Source organism: Armigeres subalbatus, chromosome 1, assembly GCF_024139115.2.
Source record: "Armigeres subalbatus isolate Guangzhou_Male chromosome 1, GZ_Asu_2, whole genome shotgun sequence".
Lineage (NCBI taxonomy): Eukaryota > Metazoa > Arthropoda > Insecta > Diptera > Culicidae > Armigeres > Armigeres subalbatus.
The window spans coordinates 295,073,203-295,096,249 of record NC_085139.1 but is presented as its reverse complement, the minus strand read 5'-3'; the positions used below and the strand labels follow the sequence as shown (position 1 = coordinate 295,096,249).

Sequence of the window (23,047 nt, the reverse complement as noted above, 5' to 3'; positions counted from 1 at the left end):
CGAAGAATTTCTCGTTCCTTTGGAGAACTTCATACGGCCCTTTATATGGCTGTTGAAGAGGCTACTTGACCGAATAGATACGAATGAAAACATGAGTGCAATCCTTTAACTTCGAGTGCACAACAACTTTTGGCTTGGAATGATGGTTCACGTTCGGTGCGTTCAGCTCACAGAAGGCTTGATGTAGAATTTTACACATTTAAGCGCGGTGCACGTTTCCCACTGTTTTGTCGTAGAATTCACCAGGAATTCTGAGGGCTTGTCCGTAGACCAGTTCCGCGGTTGAGCATTTCAGATCTTCACGGAATGCTGTTCGAAGACCAAGCAACACCAGGGGTAAGCGATCGTGCCAGTTTACCGCATTTGTAGACATAAGTGCGGTTTTGAGTGTGCGATGAAACCGCTCAACGATTCCCTTTGCCTGTGGATGGTAAACGGTCGGACTTAAATTGCCGCCCTTGATTGCTGGTCAGTGTTTCGGGAGTGCCGAAACGCGCTATCCATCCAGAATACAATGCCATTGCAACCGTCGGAGCCGTCATGTCGCTGAGCGGGATTGCTTCGGGCCAGCGTGTGAAACGATCGATGATCGTTAGTAGGTAGCGGCATCCCTTTGAAGGCTGGAGGGGTCCAACGAGGTCAATGTAGATATGCCGAAACCGTGCTTTGCGCACATCAAAACTTGATAGTGGTGCCACTGTGTGTCGGTTGATTCTTGAACGTTGACACTCCTGACAAGTTTTGACGAATGAATCGCCTGCTTTGAGCGTGGCTTACAGCGGCACACTAGGAGTTAACTTTTGGAAATCAGTATGGCGAAAGGCGATTAACTCTTGCCGGCTATTTGCGCATATACGATAGCGCCTGGATGTGGTAGCGGCGGGTAGAAAATCAGCCACTGCCAATAATTCATTGGTTGATGTCTTTAGTCATGGAAGGCCAAACGAACCGGTCGGCAATGAGTCGCCTGATGGCACGTGTTCCTGGATGGGCCATTCTATATAGTTGTGCCATAACTTTTGTTCGATGGCGTTCTGGAAGGTAAGGACGGATACAATTACCAACCGAGACATCGCAGTAGATAGGCATTGAAACATCTGGAAAACGACGGCGTTCAAGTTCGAGGGAGCTAAACTTTGATGAAAGCAGTTTCTTCAACTGGAGGTCGTCTGTTTGATCCTTTGCAATTGCATTAAAATCCACATCAGCGACAACTTCATTCACTCTGGATAAAGCATCTACTACTGTGTTGTGTTTGCCGCTGATATGTTGGATATCGGTGGTGAATTCTGCAATGTAGCGTAGGTAACGGTCTTCATGAGGCAATCGACTACTTGGATCAGCGGTAAGGGCATAGGTAAACGGTAGATGATCCGTAAAGATCGTGAACTCCCGTCCTTCAAGGAAATGTCTGAAGTAGCCTACCGCCAACTTCGTTGATGTTAGTCCTCTGCCGAACGTGGAGTAGTTTCGTTGACTTGCCGAGAACTTCTGAGAGAAGAAACCGAGGGGTCTCCACTCGCCGTCAATCAATTGCTGAAGAACAGCTCCAGCGGCAGAATTGGAAGCGTCAACCATCAGCGCTAGTGGCTTCATAGCATCGGGATAAAACAAAAGTACCGCTTCTGCAAGACATTGTTTGCACTTCTCAAAAGATTGTGGCGTATGTTCGTCCCATGTAATTTTCCTCGAGTCGTTCTACCGATTATCTGGAATAAGTTTTCGGAGGGCTTCTTGAGGTTCAACTGCGTGCGGAATGAATCGCATGTACACATTTATCAACGCGAGAAAACGTCGCAGGTCATTGACCGTTGTTGGAGTTGGAAAACTGACTACGGCGGCCTCAACACGGGATGGTAATGGACGAATTCTGTCTTTGTTCACAAGGTTTCCGAGAAATTCTAGCTACGACGCAAAAAATGTGCATTTCTCAACGTTGATAACGAGGTCATTATCTCTTAGACGTTGTAGGACGATTTTCAAGTTCTTTCGGTGCTCCTCTTCGTTTGATGATGCGACACATATGTCATCGATGAAAACGACGACGAAAGGCAAATCTCCGAAAAGCTTGTTCATAAACCGTTGGAAAGTTTGACTTGCGTTGCAAAGTCCAAATGGCATTCGGAGAAATTCGAACAAGCCAAACGGTGTTATGACTGCTGTCTTTGAAACTTCCGCTTCCTAAACTGGTATGTTGTAGTAGGCCCTGACTAAATCGAGAGTAGTAAAGATTGTCTTATTTCGAAATCTGTTGAGCAGATCGTGCATATGGGACTGGGAACCTGTCCGGAACGATGACTTTATTCAGCCGACGGTAGTCTCCAACGAACCTCCACTATCCATTTTCCAACTGGCCCAGCTGCTGCTGGAGGTCGGCTAATACCCATTTTACACATAGCTTGAAATTCCTCTTGCGCAGCTCTTTCTCGCTCAGGATGCATTCGACGAGCCTTCGATGCAACTGGTGGGCCTGTCATAACGATGTGATGGGTAACACCGTGTTTCACTTCACGATGAATCGACGATAATCACGTATCCCACGATAATCATCCAAGAGGTCCCGATACGAATGCTGGCAATCCACAGCTTTAACGCCGTGGATGACTGTCGGAACTAGGCTGCCGCTGGTACGAAGTTTAGTGGTGCCATCGATGAGCTGCCGGTTTCTCAAATACACCAGTAGTCCGAAATGCGCAAGAAGATCTGCACCTATCAGATCTGCGAATATAGTTTTTTTGACGATTGACGAAGCTGCATGGCGTTCGGCAGTGCTCGGCACGACCACCGTATTTGCGGTGATACCAGCAAACTGTTCCTTCTGCACCGCCTGATCTGGATGACAAACGACTTCTGGATCGGCTGGGTCCGGCCTTCAAACGTCGAATTCCAGCCGTGAGCGCTTCTCTTGCTCCCTTGAGGCTTCTGTAATCGAGTGCCGATGCATCCGGCTGTTGGAGTAGAACAACTGGCGACGTTTGTTGAAGAAGATTCCACAATTCGATCGGCCATTTCAGTCAATTTCACAAGACGGCCATCGCTGATGGACAACATTGTACGGACGTGGTTCGGAAGTCGCTGAAGGAACAACGTTTTCATGATGCCGTCATCCACGTTCAGACCCGTAGCGATTTCCTGCATACGAGCGAGGAGATGCGACGGCCGGAGATCACCAAGATCGCTGGATCCGAGCAGCTGCTCAATGCGGGCTTGAGGCGACAATGCGGAATGAGCGATGAGCCGGTCCTTGACTGCTTGATATTTGTTGATTACCAGCGGCGTATTGATCAGATCAGAGATATGACAGTCTTATCGATCCTGGCGACGATATGCCAGAACTTCGTATCATCTTGCGTGATCCGGGCCATGTGAAACTGGGCTTCCGGCTGCGCGAACCACATGTTGGGGTCATTTTTCCAAAAATCTGTCAGTTTCACAGAAATCGCAGACCTCCTGCCGCGACCGCTCCTGGTACGTTGTTGTCAACATTCATTTTGAGGTTAGAAACCGCCGCGTGTTGCAGAACTTATTTTAATCGGAGTTTTCGCGAGGTTCCCGGTACGTAATCGAACGAAAGATCACGTCGGGGTCACCAATTGTGGGAACCGGATACGGGACAGACCAAAAACAAATGCTACTCTATGTTTTGCAATTTTTACCATGAGATCATGGAAGAATGGTAGCTCAAGGCGACTGCTGCTGCTGTACTACACTACACTTATTTAAGAAAATGCCAATTTGTTTAATACAAAATTGTGAAAAACGGTATGAAAAGATGTATAATCTGGTACTGCGAAAGTTACATACCGCATAATGCTGTTCTGAGAGAATTCGGTAAAATCAGAGTCTATTATATAGAGTTACGCAAAGAGTGAAGCCAAATCTACCTATTGAACTGTCAAACCGTCTACCTATCGAGCAAAGTAAAAAAATGATTGTTGGTAAGGCGGAAGTATTGTTATCGCCTGATGATTATTATGGCGAATTAAAACTTATGAATTGAAATGTATTAGATTTGTTCTAGAAACAGCTTCAAAAAACTTCAATACACCCCCCAATAAAGTTGCAACAAGAAACTCACGTGTTTGCACTCTGTAGGTGACTTTGGTTATCGAATTAAAAAGATTTAGAAGTGATCACTCCCGTGAAGTCACTTGAAGGGTTGAACAAAAATGAAAGTTTTCAACATAATAACAAGAGCATCATTCAGAATAAGAGTAAGAAGATCCTCTTTGCGCAACTCTATATAATAGACTCTGGGTAAAATGTTTCTCGGTGGATCACATCCCCCATTATTTTATTCCGAACAGATAAAGAAAGTATAATAACATTCTTTATCTAGAGGAACACCACTAAGGAAGGGACACATTTACGATTGCATTATTCCGAGCAAATGCATTCTTTTACCATTGCCTTATTCCGGGCAAACGCATTATTTTTTATTACAAGAACTTACATTCACTATTGATTAATATTCCTTAAAAGGTATATACAGGACAGGAGTTTAATATCTAAGATATGAAGAAGAATATTCACCAAAACGCTTTCAATGCAAAATTTCCGATTGAGATTCTACTTTTTTGCCTTTTTTTAATACAGCCTTTGTTCGGCTATTTTAGGACAAAAACTACCTTGGAAACCCTGATATCTCTATAATCAACACACATTAGAGGATCAAGAACATCTAATACTATCAAATGATATTGAACTGATAATCGCCAATAAGATACTCTTGCATCTTTGAACGCTGCTGTTTTCGGATGCTTACAGTCGATTGCGAAGATGTGTTTACAAGAGGTAATTTATTTTCGGGGAATTGTTCCATTTGGAGAATTGCATTTGGGGAATTGTCGTACAATCACTTAGGTCATGTTCTTCGTCTCTGTGCTAAGCACAAGCAAATATGGCGGTCGATGGTGTACTAAACCAAGTTTATTTTTCAAATTCATTCGTGAAAAACATTCAGCAACAATGATATTTTGTAATCCTCCCGATTTTTCAATTTTGATTGATCCTTAAAAATTGAAAAGAAAAAAATGTTATGATGCGCGAAGTTAGGGTCCGCGCGAAATTAGGGCACATCACGGTATCTCACGATCAGGTAATAAAAATCGTATACCTATGTACATCTAACTACTTATCACCTACTGGAACACGTGCTCATGCTTTTTCCCGCCAGAAATGCAAATGTCATAAAGCACGTGGTCCCCAGTAAACGAATATTCGCTCTTCCACTCAGGTTGCTGATGGAATTTTTTTGACATATACTTTTGACATAGACTCGCTCAAACCAACAACGAATATGACTCTATAACGAACACTTGGTGGAGCGGTCACTCTAACTGACCATGTCCACCTTGCAAGTAAACGCACAATGCTATTACATTGTCTCACAGGACATTGCTGTAAATATGTGAATCTGAGGCGAGGGAGGCAAAATGTCATTCAAATAACATTATGTCAAATGACACGTGACATTTTGGAGAGATTCCGCTCTCAAGCCGCAGATGCTTTATTTACAGCAATGTACCTTTGGAAAAAAATAATGGACCACTTAAGCGTTATGGGTTCACCCAACATTATGAAGTAAATTATACTTCAGAAAAACGTTTCAGCCATATTAGGCAAATAGCATACAGATGACATTTCACAACACTGAATTACTGAGCATTCATTTTAAAAAGAAAATTATATCTACAGCAGAAATAATTTCTTTAAATTTTGTTGCCTATCACTCAAAATTTGTGAGAGTTTAAATGTTAGAGGCGATGGGTCCTGTGCACCCCAAATGGTGGAAAGAGCCGATTTGAAAGATCCTTGTTCTGAACAATTATCGTCAACTGTTACCAAGTTAGATTTCGGACGACTTATGAGAGTTTAAAATTTGAAGTGCATCTTAATTTAAAACATTTTTGGAACAAAAGAAATTAATAAGGTGTTTATTATTTTGTAAATCCTTTTTATTTTATTTTTTTTTTCTTTCTAATATTTGGTTAAGTTGTACAAGAAATGGTTGCAATATTAGCTTAATTCAAAACTTTCGTTTGAAACCACTCAGCTTGGTGTATATTTTGTTTAGTAGGGTTGTAGAACAGGTGTACCAAAAGTCCACGAGACGCCCCTGTTGCTGACAGATGACACCGAAGTGGCTGCCATGAAGCAACACTTCGAGACTTTGTTGAGTAATGAAAATGACGGTGCATCGGTGAACAGAATGAATATTAGCGAAGATGAACAAGATGACGCTAGAACAGCTATTAAAGAGCTGAAAACAATAAGACTGTGAGGAAGGACCAGCTCCCGGCTGAACTTCTCAAACATGGCAGTGAGCAGCTTTATGAAGTTCTGCACCATATTATGTCGAAAATATGGGAAGACGAGGAATTGCCTGCTAGCTGGCTGCTAGCTCTCTTTAAGAAACGGCGCAGACTGGAGTGCGCCAATTACCGAAGAATAGCCCTCCTTAATTCGGCGTACATAATTATGTCCCGTATTCTGTTCAACAGATTGAGACCCGTTGAAGAGTCCGTCGTCGACGAATACGTTTGATAAATTCCGGGAGAACAACTTGTAGGCATATCATCTATTTATTGATCTCAAGGCGTATACACTTCAATTTTGAAATTTTACGATTGCCGAGAATCCAACAGCCAGGATCTCGGCAATAACTTCGACGAATCTCGGTAATTACGCTAGGACATGGTTTTACGGCGAAACTGATACGGCTGATTCGTGTAACGTTGGACGGCTCGAATTCAACAGTAAAGGTTCCGAATAAAATATCGATATCATTTGTTTGGGGCAACGGTTCTCAACCTTTTTCTTCAGAGGTACCTCTTCGTGTTTTTGTATTCATTGAGGTACCCCCTATTTTTATAAGCGAAACTTATAAAATTATCTTCAAAGAGTGCTTTCGAACCTTTCGAGCGTCTTGAAATGACGTTTCTGAACCTTTTGAAAGTAGGCTTCCAAGTCTCTTGAAAAAATAATTCCGAGTCCCTCTAGAAGGAGTTTTCGAGGCTTTCAAAAGGAGGCTTCCAAGGTACATGAAAGGGGTCTTTCGAGACTCTTGAAAGGAAGCTTTGAGAATCTTGAAATGACGTCGCAGGGCCGTTTGAAAGTAGACTTCTTGAAAGAAGAATTCCCAACCACTCGAAAGGAAAATTCCGAGTCTCTTAAAACTGGGATTCCGACCCTTTGAAAAGAGACTTCCGAGCCGTGATGGTTGGCTAAAAGAATTCCGTTCCCCTTGAACGGAGAATTCTGAGCCTCTTAAAATGGGGCTTCCGAACCTTATGAAAAAGGGTCTTGAAATGACATTTCTGAGTTTTTTGAAAGTAGGCTCCTAAGCTTCTCGAAGGAAGAATTCCGAGCCCCTACAAAGGAAGTTTTCGAGTCACTTGAAAGGGGCTTACGAGCCTCTTGAAAGTGAGCTTCTGAGCCTCTTGAAAGGGGCTTCTGACCTTTTCAAAAAGAGGCTTCCGAACCACTTGAAAGGGGGCTGACTGAAAGAATTCCGAGCCCCTTCGAAATCTGATTACCGAGCCTGATGAAAGGGGTCTTTCGAGCCTCTTTAAGGAAGGCATTAACCATCTTAAAAATACTTTGCTGAGCTTTTTTAAAGTAGGCTTCCAAGCTTCTTAACCAAAGAATTCCGAGCCCCTAGATTGGGTTTCGGAGCCACTTGAAAGTTGACTTCCGAGCCTCTTGAACGGGGGCTTCCGGGTCGTTTGAAAGAAGATCTCAAACCCTCTGGAAAAGGGGCCTTCGAACCTCTAATAAAGGGGCATCTGAGATGCTTGAATGGGGGTTTCCTATCTGTTTTGAAAAGGTGCTTCCGAAAAGAGGCTTCCGAACCACTTCAAAGAGGGCTGACTGAAAGAAGAATTCCGAGCCCCTCGAAAGGATGGTTCCGAGCCTCTTAAAAGGAGGATTTCGAGCCTCATGAAAGGGGGCTGGCTGAAAGAAGAATTCTGAGCAACTCGAAAGGAGGTTTCCAAGTCTCTTGAAGCGGTCTTGAAAGGTGGTTGTTGAACCGCGTCGAAGAAGGCTTCAAAAATGTTTTTTTTGTTGTTGAAAAAAAAAGCTTTTGTCCTAACCTTTAAATTTAATATTTCAATTATTTTGCTTGGAAGAAGGCTTTTGACGTAGAAGAAGGCTTTCAAGAGTTTTTAGGTGGGAAACAAACCTTTACGCTTAAGGCAAATATATTATATTAACAATATAGTCCACTCTTACCAAAAATAGGCGAACGTAGCCTCAGCGCTCCAACGGATGGCGGTCGAACTATTTCATCAAAGCAACGCGTTATTTTGATTAAATCGTTGAATTGCTTAAAGGTGCATCGTCGCTTTCATAACAATCTGAACAAATCGAAGTAGGTATCAGTAAATAAACGTCATGAGCTAAATATGGCTTTTAAACGGCTACTACTCGAATCACGTCATTAATTCTTGATTTGAGCTGAGATCTTCATCTACCCTGTTGAAAAATATTGAAAATTTTGGATTTGTGGAATTGGAATTGGATTTGGAATAAGAGTCGGGATTTTAGTTTCATTCTCTTTATTAAAGAGTCTTTAATAATCATTTTTTATGTGTACATCTTGAGCCACAAACGCAAAGGAGACCGTCATTATTTAAACCGAAAATATCAATCCAAACACTATGATTACCAGTGGCGTCGCGTAACCTCACTTTTTACCTGTGCACTGACCCAAAAAATGAAAATTTTAATATTTTGACAGTCCAAATGGAAAATAAAATTATCAGAGTCGTTTAAACTAATCAAAATCTAGTAATTCTATGCGTTTCCGCACACAAATTCCTTAAATTCAAGTCCAGTGCACAGGTAGATTGAGGTTAGGGAAACGCCACTGATGATTACAATTGACAAATTATTCTATAGAGGAAACAAAGGATTATAAACTGCTCATCGTGTTTTCTGCATACACATATCTCAGATGTGTTCATATTTATTCGGGCAAGATAAGAGTGGAAATTGGGAATTGAAAAAAAAAAAAACAACCGCCAAGAACATCGTAGCGTACTTTATTAAATGACATTTCAATAACATTAAAATGTCACGGATGACTTGATCTTTTCCACTGTAATAGTCCGACTTTTCACCATAAGTTGGCGCTGCCCTCATTAAAAAGTTGTTCGCTAGTGACATGTAAGGAAAATTGAAGAGTGGACTATCTTGTACTTTAAAATCTTTGCTTAAGGCTTCTGAGCCTTCAAATTTAATATTTTAGTTAGGAAGTATATTCTTGACATATTTCATAATTTTATTTCGATTAAGTGGATTTTGTTTTACTTATTGCAATGCATATTATGTACAGACGGGCTTGGTGGTCATATGGCTACCGCTTCCGCCTCATACGCAGGAGGTCGTGGGTATAATCCCAGGCCCGTTTCATTCCTCCTTCTTTGTATCTTTTTATATATTTCTCATGTTTTAGCCATCGCTAGAACTGGAAATGGGCTATCATACCGTTTCCATCTTCTATCCCTATCTCTACAACTTGATTAGTTCTAGCAGATAACTGTTAGAATTCGAAATGAGCCAAAAAAAAAGCTCGTTTCGGCATCCAATTAGAATATACTCCACCCTTTCATTACTATCACGTTGGCAACCCGTTAACCAAGACGAACCTCTGCCGTAAAACCTAACCCCAGATTCCAATAAAATTCCGCAGGAACTCGTGGCGAGTGCAGAGGTGTTCTCGGCTTGCAGTGGGCGAGTGACTGCATCATCAATTCCTTCCCATCTCCGATGACCGTGAGGACGTGGCCAGCGCCGTTATCGACCATCCAAAATACTAGAGCTCTCGGACTGTGCACATTGAGGTTGGAGAGCAAATCCCATGCTTCCATCCATTGGTTCCCTGTGCAATTGCGATTGTTCTGGTCGATCACGAAGTAGCAACTACGAAATGCACGGTCATCATGCTCATGCTTATTGCAATGCATATTATGTACAATACAAAGTCTTGGAATATAAATTTATACAGTTATTAAAACTTTACCAATAGTTTTTTATTGGAATTGTAATATGTCCGCCATTACGCATTTTCGTCCAAGGTACCCCCTGGGGTTAGCGAAGGTACCCCCGGGGGTAAATGTACCCCAGGTTGAGAACCGCTGGTTTGGGGTAGTGGTGGTGAAATGGTGCTGGATGGTGCAAAATTTGAAGTGGTAGAAGAATTTGTGTGTCTTGGAACATTAGTGACGTGCGATAATGATGTTACCCGCGAGGTGAAAAGGCATATTGCAACTGCAAATAGGGTTACGGACTTCGTAAGCAGTTTAGGTCCCGTAGTCTGCAAACGAAGACAAAATTCACGCTGTATACTACTCTGATTCTTCCGGTGGCTTTATACGGCCATGAAGTTGTACCAGGTGTATAAAGGGCTGGGTATTGTTGAGATTATACAGCACGGAAGACTATGGTAGGCTGGACACGTTGTTCGTATGTCGGAAAAACGTAAAGCGAAGATAATATTTTGTAGAGAACCCGAAAGAAGCCGTAGGCTTCGTGGAAGGCCGCGAACACGATGGCCTTTTGAAGTTGATGAGGGCCTGAGGGCGCTCAAAGTTCAGGGCGACTGGGAGTGATTTGATTGATTAATAGATCAGTAACTAAACGATTCTTGTCGATTATTGATTCGATCTATTGTTGGGTAGTACTCGCTTCAAAATTAATCGATTATCACAAGGATAAATCGAATAACAGAAGTAATCGATTAATTTGCGACATTTTTATTCAGCGTAGGGTAATCGAGAGCTGCTACAGTAGCCCATCAAGTATCAAGTAACAATTCATCACGCTAAACCTATTGTAATATGTAATTATGTTGCGGCCAAGAAAGGCGCCGTAATTGCGAAGTGAATTTATCGGTAGATACAATGACGCATTCATACACCAAAACGATTGAAAAATATTTGAATCTCGTGATTCATTCGTGGTTCATCTCTGCAGAAAATAGAGCTAAACGTTATAGACCAGTTTGCTTTGAGAATAGGTCGTATGTGCAAAAGAGAGGCTCTCTTTGTTCACGCTCTCTTTCGCTTGTACATAAGCTAATTTTGCATATTTTGCCACATTTTCACTTCAGAACGCTAAACAAAGCTATAATCTTTAGATATCTGCCAAGAAATCTGAAGTAAACTTTATTATAGATCTGTAATAATCGAAAGAGAATGGAGGCAAAGAGAGACTCTCTTTTGCACATACGACCTATTCTCAAAGCACTCTAGCAGTTTCATTTTTTTGACAGTTGACTTGTAAAAAAATGAATTTGATATTCATACTGACAGCCCCGAATGATTTGAATCACTGCTGATTTTACTGTTATTTGTTTACAGAATTTTAATAAGATCCATGAACGTGGCGATTTCAAGCGCCCAACCATCTAATTGGTTTGAAATCACGATGAAAGAGCCGTCGCACGGCATATTTTGATATAAAGACGGAAATATCTCCTTCTACTGGTTCCAGGAGTAGAAATTTTGGTCGGAAATATATATCCCTGTTTTATGAGAATCTATGAAGAATTATCCATCTTAAGACATATATGGAACGACTCTTATGCTCCCCTCATATGACCGCCCAGGTACCCGTGGAAGTCGTTTGCCGATGGCCATTGCCACAACTTTGATGAGTTTATCACTCGAACGATATGTAAACTGTGTATTTCGGTTATAATTCGGATATTCTACAAGTATTTACGTTTCTAGGTCAATATGACCCCAGCATCTCATTCGTAAATTTTTCTTAATAGGTATCCAAAGAAGGTTAAGTTACTTACCTCCATCGAAGGCGTTCGGGTTGATGTAGCTGATGAGATCGTTGTCCGACATGATGGTCAGCTCCTGCGGTATGTTGGCCGGTGGCTGCTGTTGCTGCTGCTGCGTTTGCTGCTGTTGCGTTGGTGGTGCATTGGTTTGCGTTTGCATTTGTTGTTGCTGCTGTTGTTGCATGATCACACCCGTGATCATCGGTGTTTGTTGCTGCTGTTGGGTCTGCTGTTGGTGGAGCATTGGGTTGATGCCCATAAGAGTTCCGGTGGTGTCCATCGGTTGTTGCGGGGGTTGTTGTACGGTTAGCGGTAGAATCGCACCTCCGATGTCCATCTGTTCGGGTGCCGGTTGCTGCGATTGATTCTGTTGTTGTTGTTGTTGGTTTACCAAGTTTGCCATGAGAGATTCGGTGGTTTGCTGTTGTTGTTGCTGGAGGCTTTCTGTTATAAGGTTTTGTACCATTTGCTCTTGCTGCTGCTGTTGTAAGGCTTCCGCCATTGATTCAGAAACCATTGGCGTAGGTTGGCACTGAGGTAGTAGGTTGTGTTGGGTTTGTGGTTGACACGAGGTGGTCATCATTTCCTGTGCATTCATCGTAATTAACGCATTGATGGTGTTTTGCGTGGTGACCGATGGCTCCTGAGAAGTAAGGATTTCGGCGGCGGCGTTGAGAATGATGTCCTGCACGGCTTGGGTGGTTTGCTTGGGTTGGGATTCGATTATGTTGGCAGCTACGGCGGCCATGTTGTTTAAAACTTGGTTCGTAAACATGTTTTTGCCTTCAGAGACGGCTGCAGCTGCGGCAACGGCGGCCGCCGCGGTGGCCGCTACGGTTGCGTTAACAGGTGAGCAGATCATCGAAGTAGGTGAAACCGTTGGGTTGAGTATGAGTTCCGGCGACAACGAAGAATGAGGATGTGGACTAGCTTCGTTGGATCCTGGACTGGGTGCGAGAACAAGATTAGCTTGTGATGTGATGGCTATAGGGGGTTGGGCGTTTAACATAACATCCTGGGATGGGGGCGTCCGATTGGCGGGATTGCCTGGACTAACAATATCGGTTTGCATCATTGGAGGTGAAGTTGTCATTGGGGGTGGATTACTACTGGGATGCGATAGTACGGCACCAAGTTCCATGATGGCTGCAGCAGCTTGCTGGCTGTTGACGATGCTTGCCAATGTGGATTCTATCACTTGTTGACCAGTCGGTTGAATCGAAGCAGTCAGCATGTCTTCCACTTTATAAGGAGACGTCATGCCGTCGACTTGGTTTAGAGTGTCCAGCGGGGCACTTGAAGCGGTTATCATATGTTCGATTTGATTCCTCGCGGAAGAAAGCTTGTGTGCGTCCTGCTTGATGCACAGGTCCATGACCTTCAATTCGGATGCCGACGGGGAAGTCGATGAGTTGCTCATCTCGTTCGTTTCCATCAGAGTATTCAATCCGCTTCGGAAACCTACAATCGCGCTCGGCACGTTTCCCATATCCATTGCACTGTTCTCGTTTATGAGCATAGACATACTGGAACTATCTTCCATCAGGTCCATGCTCGGTTGCCGAACGCTTCGCCTTCGGTACATTATTTGATTATTTTCCATGGTACTTTCGCCCGCCGTGGGAAACCGCTCGAGTGAGTCGTCATTAAGCGGGCTTCGGCTGCTTTCGTCAGCTAGTTCGGTTTTAAAGCTAGGTGGCGACGACATGGTCAGTTGGTCGGCTAATAACGAAGACCTACGACCCGTACTGCTGTTTGGAGTTCCTGGAAGCGACAAGATGTGGACAGGCGGTGGCATCATACCCGTATCTAGCTTATCCTGAACGGCTTGCGCCTGCTGTTGTGAACCCCAGAAGAACATCGATCTCCGTATGGCAGAGACGTCGCCCACCGATGAAGGATCTAAGGTATGAAGATAAAGAACATAGAAAAGAAGAGAAGAAAGAAGAAAAAATAAGAAAAGGTATTAATTACTGAGCGGAGCAGGACTGTTCATAAATAACTCCTAGGAAAAGAACGTTTTAAACTGAAAGAGAAGTTTTTTACCCAATAAACGATTAGTTCAGAGTCTGCGTTCGTGATACAAACACAAGACAAACGAGTCATTTCCATGAAAAGTACGTAACCCAATTTATAGATGAAACAAATAGAACGCCAATGCGGCCACGTTATTTGATGGTGTTGAAATAGTGTTGATGATCAAAATAAAAGATCCAATGTTCTCGTTTGCGGATTTATTGAGTTTTATGCTAAGGGCCTCATAAAGCGTTTTAATTGTACTTTACCTAAGATGCTGTACCAAATCGTTGTATTTTATACAAGCTCTGAATATTTTTTTCATTGACATAAGAAAAATAAGGCGTAGATTGGATTTAGCACCTAACTATTAAAAACAGCAGTGTGTGCACACGTACAGCATTCATTCCTCATTCAAAATCACGTGTTTTCAGTTATCACCGACGAAACGACCTCCAAAAGTAACAACAATTATTTTATGTTCTATACTAAGTTGGTTACTTGTTATTTGCGTACTTTAGTGATTCTTTGAAAGTCCAATCATATAAAAGGGGCAGGAAATCTAATGAAAAACATAATTTTCAATTGTTTTAGGGAAAACATTGGAATCCTAACAACACATCAAGCGCTGCCGATTCCGGTACCGTTTCTCATAGTAATAGCGGTAAAGGGTCGTAGCATATCTCTCTCACGTCCACACACATTTCGTGCCGCGCCCTCACTCGACCGGTAGTCCCCCCTTTTCGGTTGTCCACCCCGGTCGTGAGAGAAGCGCAACAAACAACAAGCACACACGTGTCCATGCATTCTTCTCCATCAACGCACACAAAAACACACTATAGGCTGTCCCGGATGGCGCAATAAATCGACTCGCGTCACGTCAGCTGAAATATAACTCGAATGACAATAAATGGGGCCGAATCAAGATGATGTTTTTGCCTGCGCCACTCCAATAAAGCGTAATTTTTGTTCATCAATGGTTGTGAAGGCCGAAACGTTGAATTAATGCTCAGTGCTCGATAGATGGCAGCACGCACGCATGTGTTTTTTTGGTCTGCTTTTTGGTTACGAACGGTTATCAGCGCAAGATTTGGGTCAGGTTTCGTCACAGCGGTCGTCCCCGCATCAGCTCTGCAACGGGTTCAGCTACACTTCGTCTTATTATGTTGCTTCTATTAACACACGACACGAAGACGCATCTCATCTCGGTTATGAAACGCAGCCACGTGCTGAAGGTGAGTGAGCTCTTGAGATAAAGGGGGGCCGAGGCGAATGGCAGCTGTGGGACATGGACAAGGTAGGCGGAGCCGACCAGAGTGCGGTAATCTTATTTTTGCTAAGCATACTGAGATTGAAAGGTGTACTTGGGATACGGATAAGAGGGATGGAATAGTGCAAAAACAAAAAACATAATGTGAGCATAGGATTAGGAAATGGCACCACGCGAGGTGCGCGTGTTGGTTGGGAGGAGCGTAATTAATTGATCTAATATCTGGAACGGAAAGAGTTGGAAGGAATGCGGTGGCGGGAGCTTCAACGCTCACTCAAGTACGGGCTATAAAAGAAAATTGGAGAGATTCGGTTATAATGATACAATGAAAAAAAAACGGAAGAATCGGGCTGTGCGGGAAGATAATAAACAAAATTCATGGTGTTGACATGTTTTTATCAGTACCCTTGGTGATCCGGCTGGTGGGGTGGCCACGGGAGGATGAGAGTAGAGGCACGCAGAGCAGCAGCTTGTTCCCGGCTCACTCGACACAGGCAACAGAGCAGACGGATTGCTGGTGTATGCGAATATGTGATAGATCGAGCAGGGTGGCAGCAGCATCGGTTGAGGGGCACCTTTCCACGTGCTTGTTTCGGATTATGATGTTGTGAGCAATCCAGAGAGCCATGGATAAGTGATGGCAGGTGGAATGCATCGAAATAATGTCCGGAAACAGAGCAGTGATTGAGTCAACTTTCGCTTTCTTGAATGCTGTGCGAGACGAGAGAGATAAGACGGCAAATGAGGATTAGTTTCTCTCGGACGTGTAAGCTTCATAATCTGGATTAGGACCAGAGAGCAGCTTATTATGTTTTTTTTTATTGTCTGGATTGTGAAGCCCAGTTTCAAGTACCCGACATACCATGCACTAACATTCGGCAGTGATTATGATTTACAAATTTCACAAACACGAGCGGCATAATTACGGCAATTGACGAGGAGCACGCAGTTTCATTACCTGAGGGAAGATACAGAGAAAAATGTTTAAGGATAGGAAGTGAAAATAACGATTGACTACATTAATTATACATCGCATTGCTTGAACTGGGGTTGGGTCAATTGGATTTAAAACTATCTAAAGTAAACGATCTCAACCATCCGAGGGCGCTAAAGCTAAAAATATTAGGTACTATTTATAACACAAACCAATGAGGGAACGTGACGTGTGGATGGAAAACTTGTTATTAAAATTCATTACCAATCCGAGAGGCAGCAGCCATTAATAAAAGCGCTCTATACGCAGTAGGCCATAAATAGTGTTGCATATAACGCAGTGGACTGGATCGTAAAGGCTCGTTTCTCAGTAGCCGTAGGCAGCCAAGGTAGGTACATGTCAAGCAACCATGGTAACCGACGAATACCAGTTTCGAGGCGGATTCAGTTGGAGTAGTCTTATCTATCTCGACCGTTTTTGAAGGTTTTGTTGATTTTTTCGAATTATGGTTTTTATACACGATGGCCTCCTGCTACAATCAAATGGTCTATAAGCCTTTTTGTGGCTTTGTAAACGTGCTTAGCGATTGAATCAGAGACGGCGACCATGTACCGTGTGGTGCCTCAAACCGGTCTCCGTCGGTGCAGCTCAAACAGAATAATAATATATTTAAGGCTACTCAGGGTCATCACCCCACGAAAACGTCTTATTCAAAACGAGGTCAATTTTCGTTTCAGGAAAGTCAGTATCGTAAAAAAACATACACAAAGTAGTTGTCCAAGGAACGATGCGCGTGAACAAAGCAATTAGCGCAAGGGCTCAATGTTTATTTTTTGAGCCAAGAACAGCTTTGGTCGACCGTTACCCAATTCTGATAAACAAAGGTTAGATACAAACAGACAGACGCCGTCTGAAGTGACGATTAGCACCCGGGTTCCATACCAGCAGCGCAGCGGTGGGCCACTGTATCTGCTAATATTGTTTTTTCTCTCACGCGAATGCTAAGAGTTTAAAAAAAAAGTCTTAACACAGAATGTTGTTTACGTCGACTTGTGAGTTTGTGCCACACAAAGGTCCGTTGTGCTCCAATGACGCGAAAATCGATCTCCAAGGAAACACGAAGCACATCTGCTCTGTGCCGACCATCAACGCATTCATGAAAGTGAAGAACCTATGCGACGGTTTCAATCAAAATTTGTTCAACATGGATTCCAGTCGTTCGTCAATATTCACAAGGGATAACGGTTTGATACCAACAAGCATTATTTGTTACAAATCCAGTTCCCGCAGGCATGGTTATTACGCTAGACGCAATCATGAAGCATGAAGCCAATTTAGTCATTAATGAAAGTGAGCGTTTGCAGAGAAAACATGCTTGCAAGGCAAGTTGCTATATTTGGAAAATATATAAAAAGGCAAACAAATACCATCTTCTATTTGGTTGGATTCGTGTAAAACATGTTTTGCGCAATGAACCAGTCGCTTGATTGATGCCAGATTCAAAGCGGTCATGACAAACTTAGATGCAAACGACTTGAACTTCCGAAGATCAGACAGTAGGATGCACTTTTGAATGGTTTATAAATTAAATTAAATATCAGCAGCAAGCAGCATGTCATGGACGTTGTGTCTCCACTGTCGTTACACAAATAATGTCACTCACTTGATCTCATGTAATAAGAACGTGCTGATTGAATGGACAACTTGATTGAGCAATAATTAACCGGCAGCTTGATTTTATGATTGTTGGAAAGCTATCAAACAGATGTCTACAAGAATACGTTCATATTGTCTATTTTTGGCATCTTGTTGGGGTTTCCGGTGCAATCTTCTGATAGCGATATCAATTGAAAATTGATTGAATAATTATCCATTTTATTAAGCAGATCGCATGTTCTGTTACTAATCTCAACCAGTGACAGAATGTGGATGCTTTTATTTTCGAAGCTTGAAACTTCTATAAACTATTATTAAAATTGTATGATAGCGTAAAAATTTCAAATCATGTTTCAACAACGCTTTTTTTCCCGCCACATTCCAGGTATTTCCTGAACGAAACACGCCATCGAATGTCCCTACAGGCAGAATGCATCAATGCCCACCCACCAACTGCAACACGATTCTTGCCACGGCTGCTTGAAAACGCCGTCATCGCACGTAGCTGGTGCCTAGCTGTAGGCGGATTTCCATCACACGATCCGAACGAATTCTGGTATAGAAAGCCGAATAATTCTGGATGAAGAAGTATTTTGATATCCAGTTGTTTTTGTGAATAATTTCTTATTCTGTGGCGCGATTTCTTCAATCGCAGTGGTGCAACTCGTCAGGTCGTATTTCAATTTCAAGGAACTGCGTTGCAGGTTGTGCTTCAGAACGAACAATTGCGACTATGGAAGACATCTTAAATAAAGGTAAAAAATAAATAATTACAAACGGTATCGAAAGTGTTGCAAAAAGTGTATAGTGGTGTTAAAATTTTCTAATAAATAGTTGACCTTCACAACAATAAATGTCATGTTCCCAGTGGTTTGACTGCATACAGATAGAGGCAAATAAAAAACATAATGGTAAAATTTAGTATTTTGTTTAAAACGTGTTTGATTGTGATTCTACCTTCAGTTATCGTAGAATAAAAGCCGTAGAGAATTTCTGAGTCAATAGCATTGCATGATTGGCTATGAATAAAAATACTATGGTGTCGCTTTTTACGTGGTTTGTTTCTTCTTATGTTTGGTCATTAGATGTAATAAAACCTTGAGTTGTGGTATTTAGAAATTTGGTAAGTAGTAAAAGTTCGATCTAAAATCGATTAAATCCATCCGCGTAAAAAGCGACCCAGTGTATTTGTCGAAAGGTACATAAATTACTTAGCTGCATGATTTTATAAATCATACAATTCGTTTAAGAATAAATTGAATACCTAAACAAACATAATTTGGCTTTACTTTCACTAATTACAAGTTCCTAAGGAACTGTAATGAACATTGATCGATTTGGATTTTTTTTTGTGTCCGTATGCTTAAACGATGACAATTATTGTTATTTCCATAAACCTGAAAAATGCTATCCAAAATTATTGTAAATGTATTGTAGTTTGAAGCCCCACGTTGCTTCTAATATACAAAAGATAAAAACGTGGGCCATACATGAATTACGGTTAATGAGGATGGGGGAGGCGGGTCTGCAATTTTTCTACGCCCCATACAGAAAAAAATGCTTTATAAAAATCTTACGGGGGGGAGGGGGGTTGTCAAGAAAAATCGCTTACATAAATAGTGTACCACCCCTTAGATCGTTTCACAACGAGAGTATTTCACCTTGCTAAATATAGTCATATTATGACCAAATTATTCCTTAAACGTATGAGGATTCAAAAAAAAATCACATTAGGGGAGCGACAAAAGCCGAAATTTTAATCGTTCCACTGAACTTTATATTGTGTTGCATAACTGTACTTCGTGTCCCGATGGGAGGGCCCCATCCCAGTAGTTTTCCGCGCCCAACAATGACATCACTGCCATGAAGAAAGCCACTGGCAAAGGAATTTTCCACTCCGGTAACTTTCCATTCGTCTGAACATTGAATAGGTTTCTGGTTGGATTGCCGACACAAGAATATCTAACGGACTACCAAAAGTTCGTGTCTATGCTAACACGGTGCTTGCATTCTTGCAGCTCCAGCATGACTGAAGAACACGCTCAACCGCAACTATTGAAGCGGGTGAACGAGTTCTACTCTCTTTTGTTCAATTCTTATAAGTTTAAATGTTATTTCCCTCGTGGAAATAATGCTGCCGGCGATCGCATTTTTGGTCAAGTTCGAGTCAATGCTACCATTTTTAACCAGTTTTCCCCCCTATTCTTCCGAGAAATCGTATAAATGCTTGAGTTAGTTCGTCTCTAATTCACAACAAGTGAGCTAGAAAATTCTGTAGCGGATCCTAGATCTTATGGATTTTACAGATTTTTATAGCAAATCACTCTCATTACCAATATGTAGCACAGAGGAACAAAATTTAACTTTTTTACATGTCTTCAGAATTAAATTATGTGTCTCCAGAAGATTTCGGCTTGCTGAATTCGAGTCTGTCTTCAGATATGCTATGAATATCGCTGACTTTCAATGAACTGCCTTTTGGTGCATAAATGGAATTTTTAATCAAATCGATACCCGAAACGGTATAGGTAAATGCATCTGATTTAATGATTCATCAGATATGCGCGCTTTAATTGTGTTTTTCGTGGTTTTTCTTCAACTTGAGTTCAATGAATTGAACTTCAAAAATGTTGTATGTAAACCTGTTTCAAAAATTGGCATGCAAGTGTGGCCTGAAACCAACAAAAATTCAACAACATGCGGACAGACGATATGTGATAGGGAAATGTAGAATAGAATAGTCTTGAGCTTTTCCACAGATGTTGAAAATGAATTCACTCCCATGCTTACAATAATTCTGTTTTGTTTAGCTTTTCCTCGAATTGATCGTCCTTTATCCATTTGGTAATTGAAGGACCAATGAAAACACCTTCTTTCTTCCTAGCTTCGCTAATCGCAGCACATTTGAGTTTGATACAGTCGATACCGGAACCCGGCTCATCGATTGTCATAGAACTGATCATTAACCCTTTCCTTCCCATGGTAGCTGTAGAGCTCCATCAAATTTTGCACCTTCCAACATTCATCAAAAAGCAGTATTTGGCACTACGTTATGGTTTCATTAGACTGCAAATATAATCAATTTTGAGTAAAAATAGTGAAACTATTAAAAACAATCAAGTAACTATAGATTTACAAACAAAAACTTTTTTAACTTCCTATTGAAATCTTTGAAAAAAGTCTTGGGAAAGAGAGGGTTAAACCGAGATTAATATGCAACGGATCCATAAGAGCTAAACGCAACACATTTGTTGTATATGAGACACATATTTCTTTTTTTGGCCAAATTTTTCTCAGATGTTTTTTTTTTCTGTCCTTGCTGTCCCATTCACACAACAACAACTATGTTTTGCGAAACCTAGTTGCAGTCCAAGCAACAACGCAATAATTTTGAGATCACCGAAAATTGGCCAGCCAGCTTCATTTCTCGGGAATCTCGTCAACTGATATTGTTCCCATGTGTTTCCAAAAGAGCGGGATTCGTGAGATTTCGTGGCGAAAATTGAAAAAAAAAATCCTGCATAGTAAAGGTGCCGGATTTTGGTCCCCATGTGTTTTAAATGGACTGGGATGTGTATTTTCCGAGTCGACATTCCGCCAGTCCAATTCATGTTTCCGTTAGAATTATATTTTTCTCGTTTTATAGAATACTTACGAGATTAAAATTCAAAATTTGAAGTAGTTCTGTTGTATTTTGACTTTGTTACATCATTTTGAATTGAACATGAATGTTGATTTTCGATTAGGAAGGATGTTTGACAAAGCCAGCATGGTACGGCTTCAATTACATCGCAAACCCCAATATTATTTCAAGGCAGGGTCTTAAATAGTATGTCTATGTAAGCTGTGTTTTTTAACGTTTTAGTTTGAAATGAGCTTAGTATTTTTTGGTCTGTTTCGAATTGAAACCTTACAAATGCGTATTTTTTGTTCACAAGAACCTTAGAAATGTAGGGCTGTTACAAAATAGTCGAATTCCAATCCGCGAAATCCACGACTAGCAAATTGAAATCCGCGACTGTAAAAACAAATGCGCGACAAACAAAAATATGGTTTCTTATTTAAAAACACGTTTTATAATTTTTAAAAAACACAATATGTTTGCTTCTAATCTATTGGCATATTCGTCGATAGAAAACAAAATGAAAGAACATTCGCTAATTTTGGTAATATCTAAAACTGCATAATTACCGCTTAAACCATATCATGAGCCACAGAAAATATATGTGCAGCGTTGAACTAGGCCCGAAAGATATTCAAATTTTAATGTTTCCGGGAAACCCCCCATTTGATTCGATGTTGTATCATTGCATTTCTTTATAAGTTGGTTGTGCAGATGGCAGTGATAAGTAAATACCAGTTAGATCAAGGGCTATATTTGAATTATACTTTTTAGTACCCTATAAAGTATTCTTCTAATCTCTACTATCGTTTTACAAGGGCTTGGACGCATCAATAATCCGTCAGGCTATTTATTGATCGTTCATTGCATTGTGTACTTCTACTTCCATCAATCCGCCAGTTAGGAAAAAATAAGACCAATTTCTTCAAAAGCAAGCGATTCTCTATAGAGCTCTGCAGAGGCCCGAACAAAGCTTGAAGAATCTTATTAAAAAGCACGAAGGCGAAATGATATCAGGGGCGGACATGGACGTTTCTAAGGCCTGCGATTTTTTTAAGAACTTGGATAATGTTCACGATTTGAAAAATGATGTCATTATCATTCAGTTTTTATATTTTTGTAGCGCATCACCAAATGAAAACAGCTCACCACTTCCGAAGTTATAGATTTAACGTATGGATTGTGAGAAAAATCCAACTTCGCTGGCGGCTAATTCGGGTTTCTACTGAATTGATAATACAACACGGCAGACTCGACACGTTGTCCATTTGCCGGAAGAGCGTCAAGCGAAGATAACATGCACTAGACATTCCAGAAGAGGCCGTAGGCTTCATGGTAGGCCGCGTACACGATGGCGTTTTGCCATCTGTAGTGAGCATTACAACGTCGTATGTGCTATCCATCGTAGGATTCGTTTGGAGTCTCAAGGCTCAAGTTCAGTCAGATAGTTTGTTGCAACTAAGTAAACACGAGCGAACTCTCAATGGATATAAGAACAGCGAGGAATTTTGAAGCGCAGGTAATGGAACATAATCTAGCCTACCAAAAAGTTATTGTAATGCATAATAAAACAAATGACGAATACTGAATGATTTGAATGAGATGCCTGCAATAGTGGGAGTCATTGAGCATGGTACAAAACTGGACGTCGTTCAACCGACGATATTCGGATTTCTGAATATCGGCCCAACCATTGAAAGACGATCTGATCCTTTCTCACAAAAAGAAAGGTCGAACAATAGAAGGATTTTC

The 23,047-nt window shown here is 41.5% G+C and overlaps 2 protein-coding genes across 6 annotated transcripts in view; both read right to left on the bottom strand.

Moving 5' to 3' along the window:
- The window catches only part of LOC134207749 (nuclear factor of activated T-cells 5), a 263,107-nt gene that overhangs the window by 3,210 nt on the left and 236,850 nt on the right, over window positions 1–23,047 (bottom strand). For all 5 annotated transcript variants that reach the window (XM_062683613.1, XM_062683615.1, XM_062683612.1 and 2 more), the window contains one exon: window positions 11,810–13,699. In XM_062683613.1, coding sequence (XP_062539597.1) covers window positions 11,810–13,699 — 1,890 coding nt within the window. The remainder of the gene's footprint in view (window positions 1–11,809; window positions 13,700–23,047) is intronic.
- LOC134207752 (uncharacterized) overlaps window positions 13,675–23,047 on the bottom strand; it is a 61,551-nt gene continuing 52,178 nt past the window's right edge. Inside the window, exons 2-3 of the mRNA XM_062683620.1 lie at window positions 15,946–16,041; window positions 13,675–15,794 (exon numbers count right to left, since the gene is read on the bottom strand). Coding sequence (XP_062539604.1) covers window positions 15,565–15,794; window positions 15,946–16,041 — 326 coding nt within the window. The 3' untranslated portion in view covers window positions 13,675–15,564. The remainder of the gene's footprint in view (window positions 15,795–15,945; window positions 16,042–23,047) is intronic.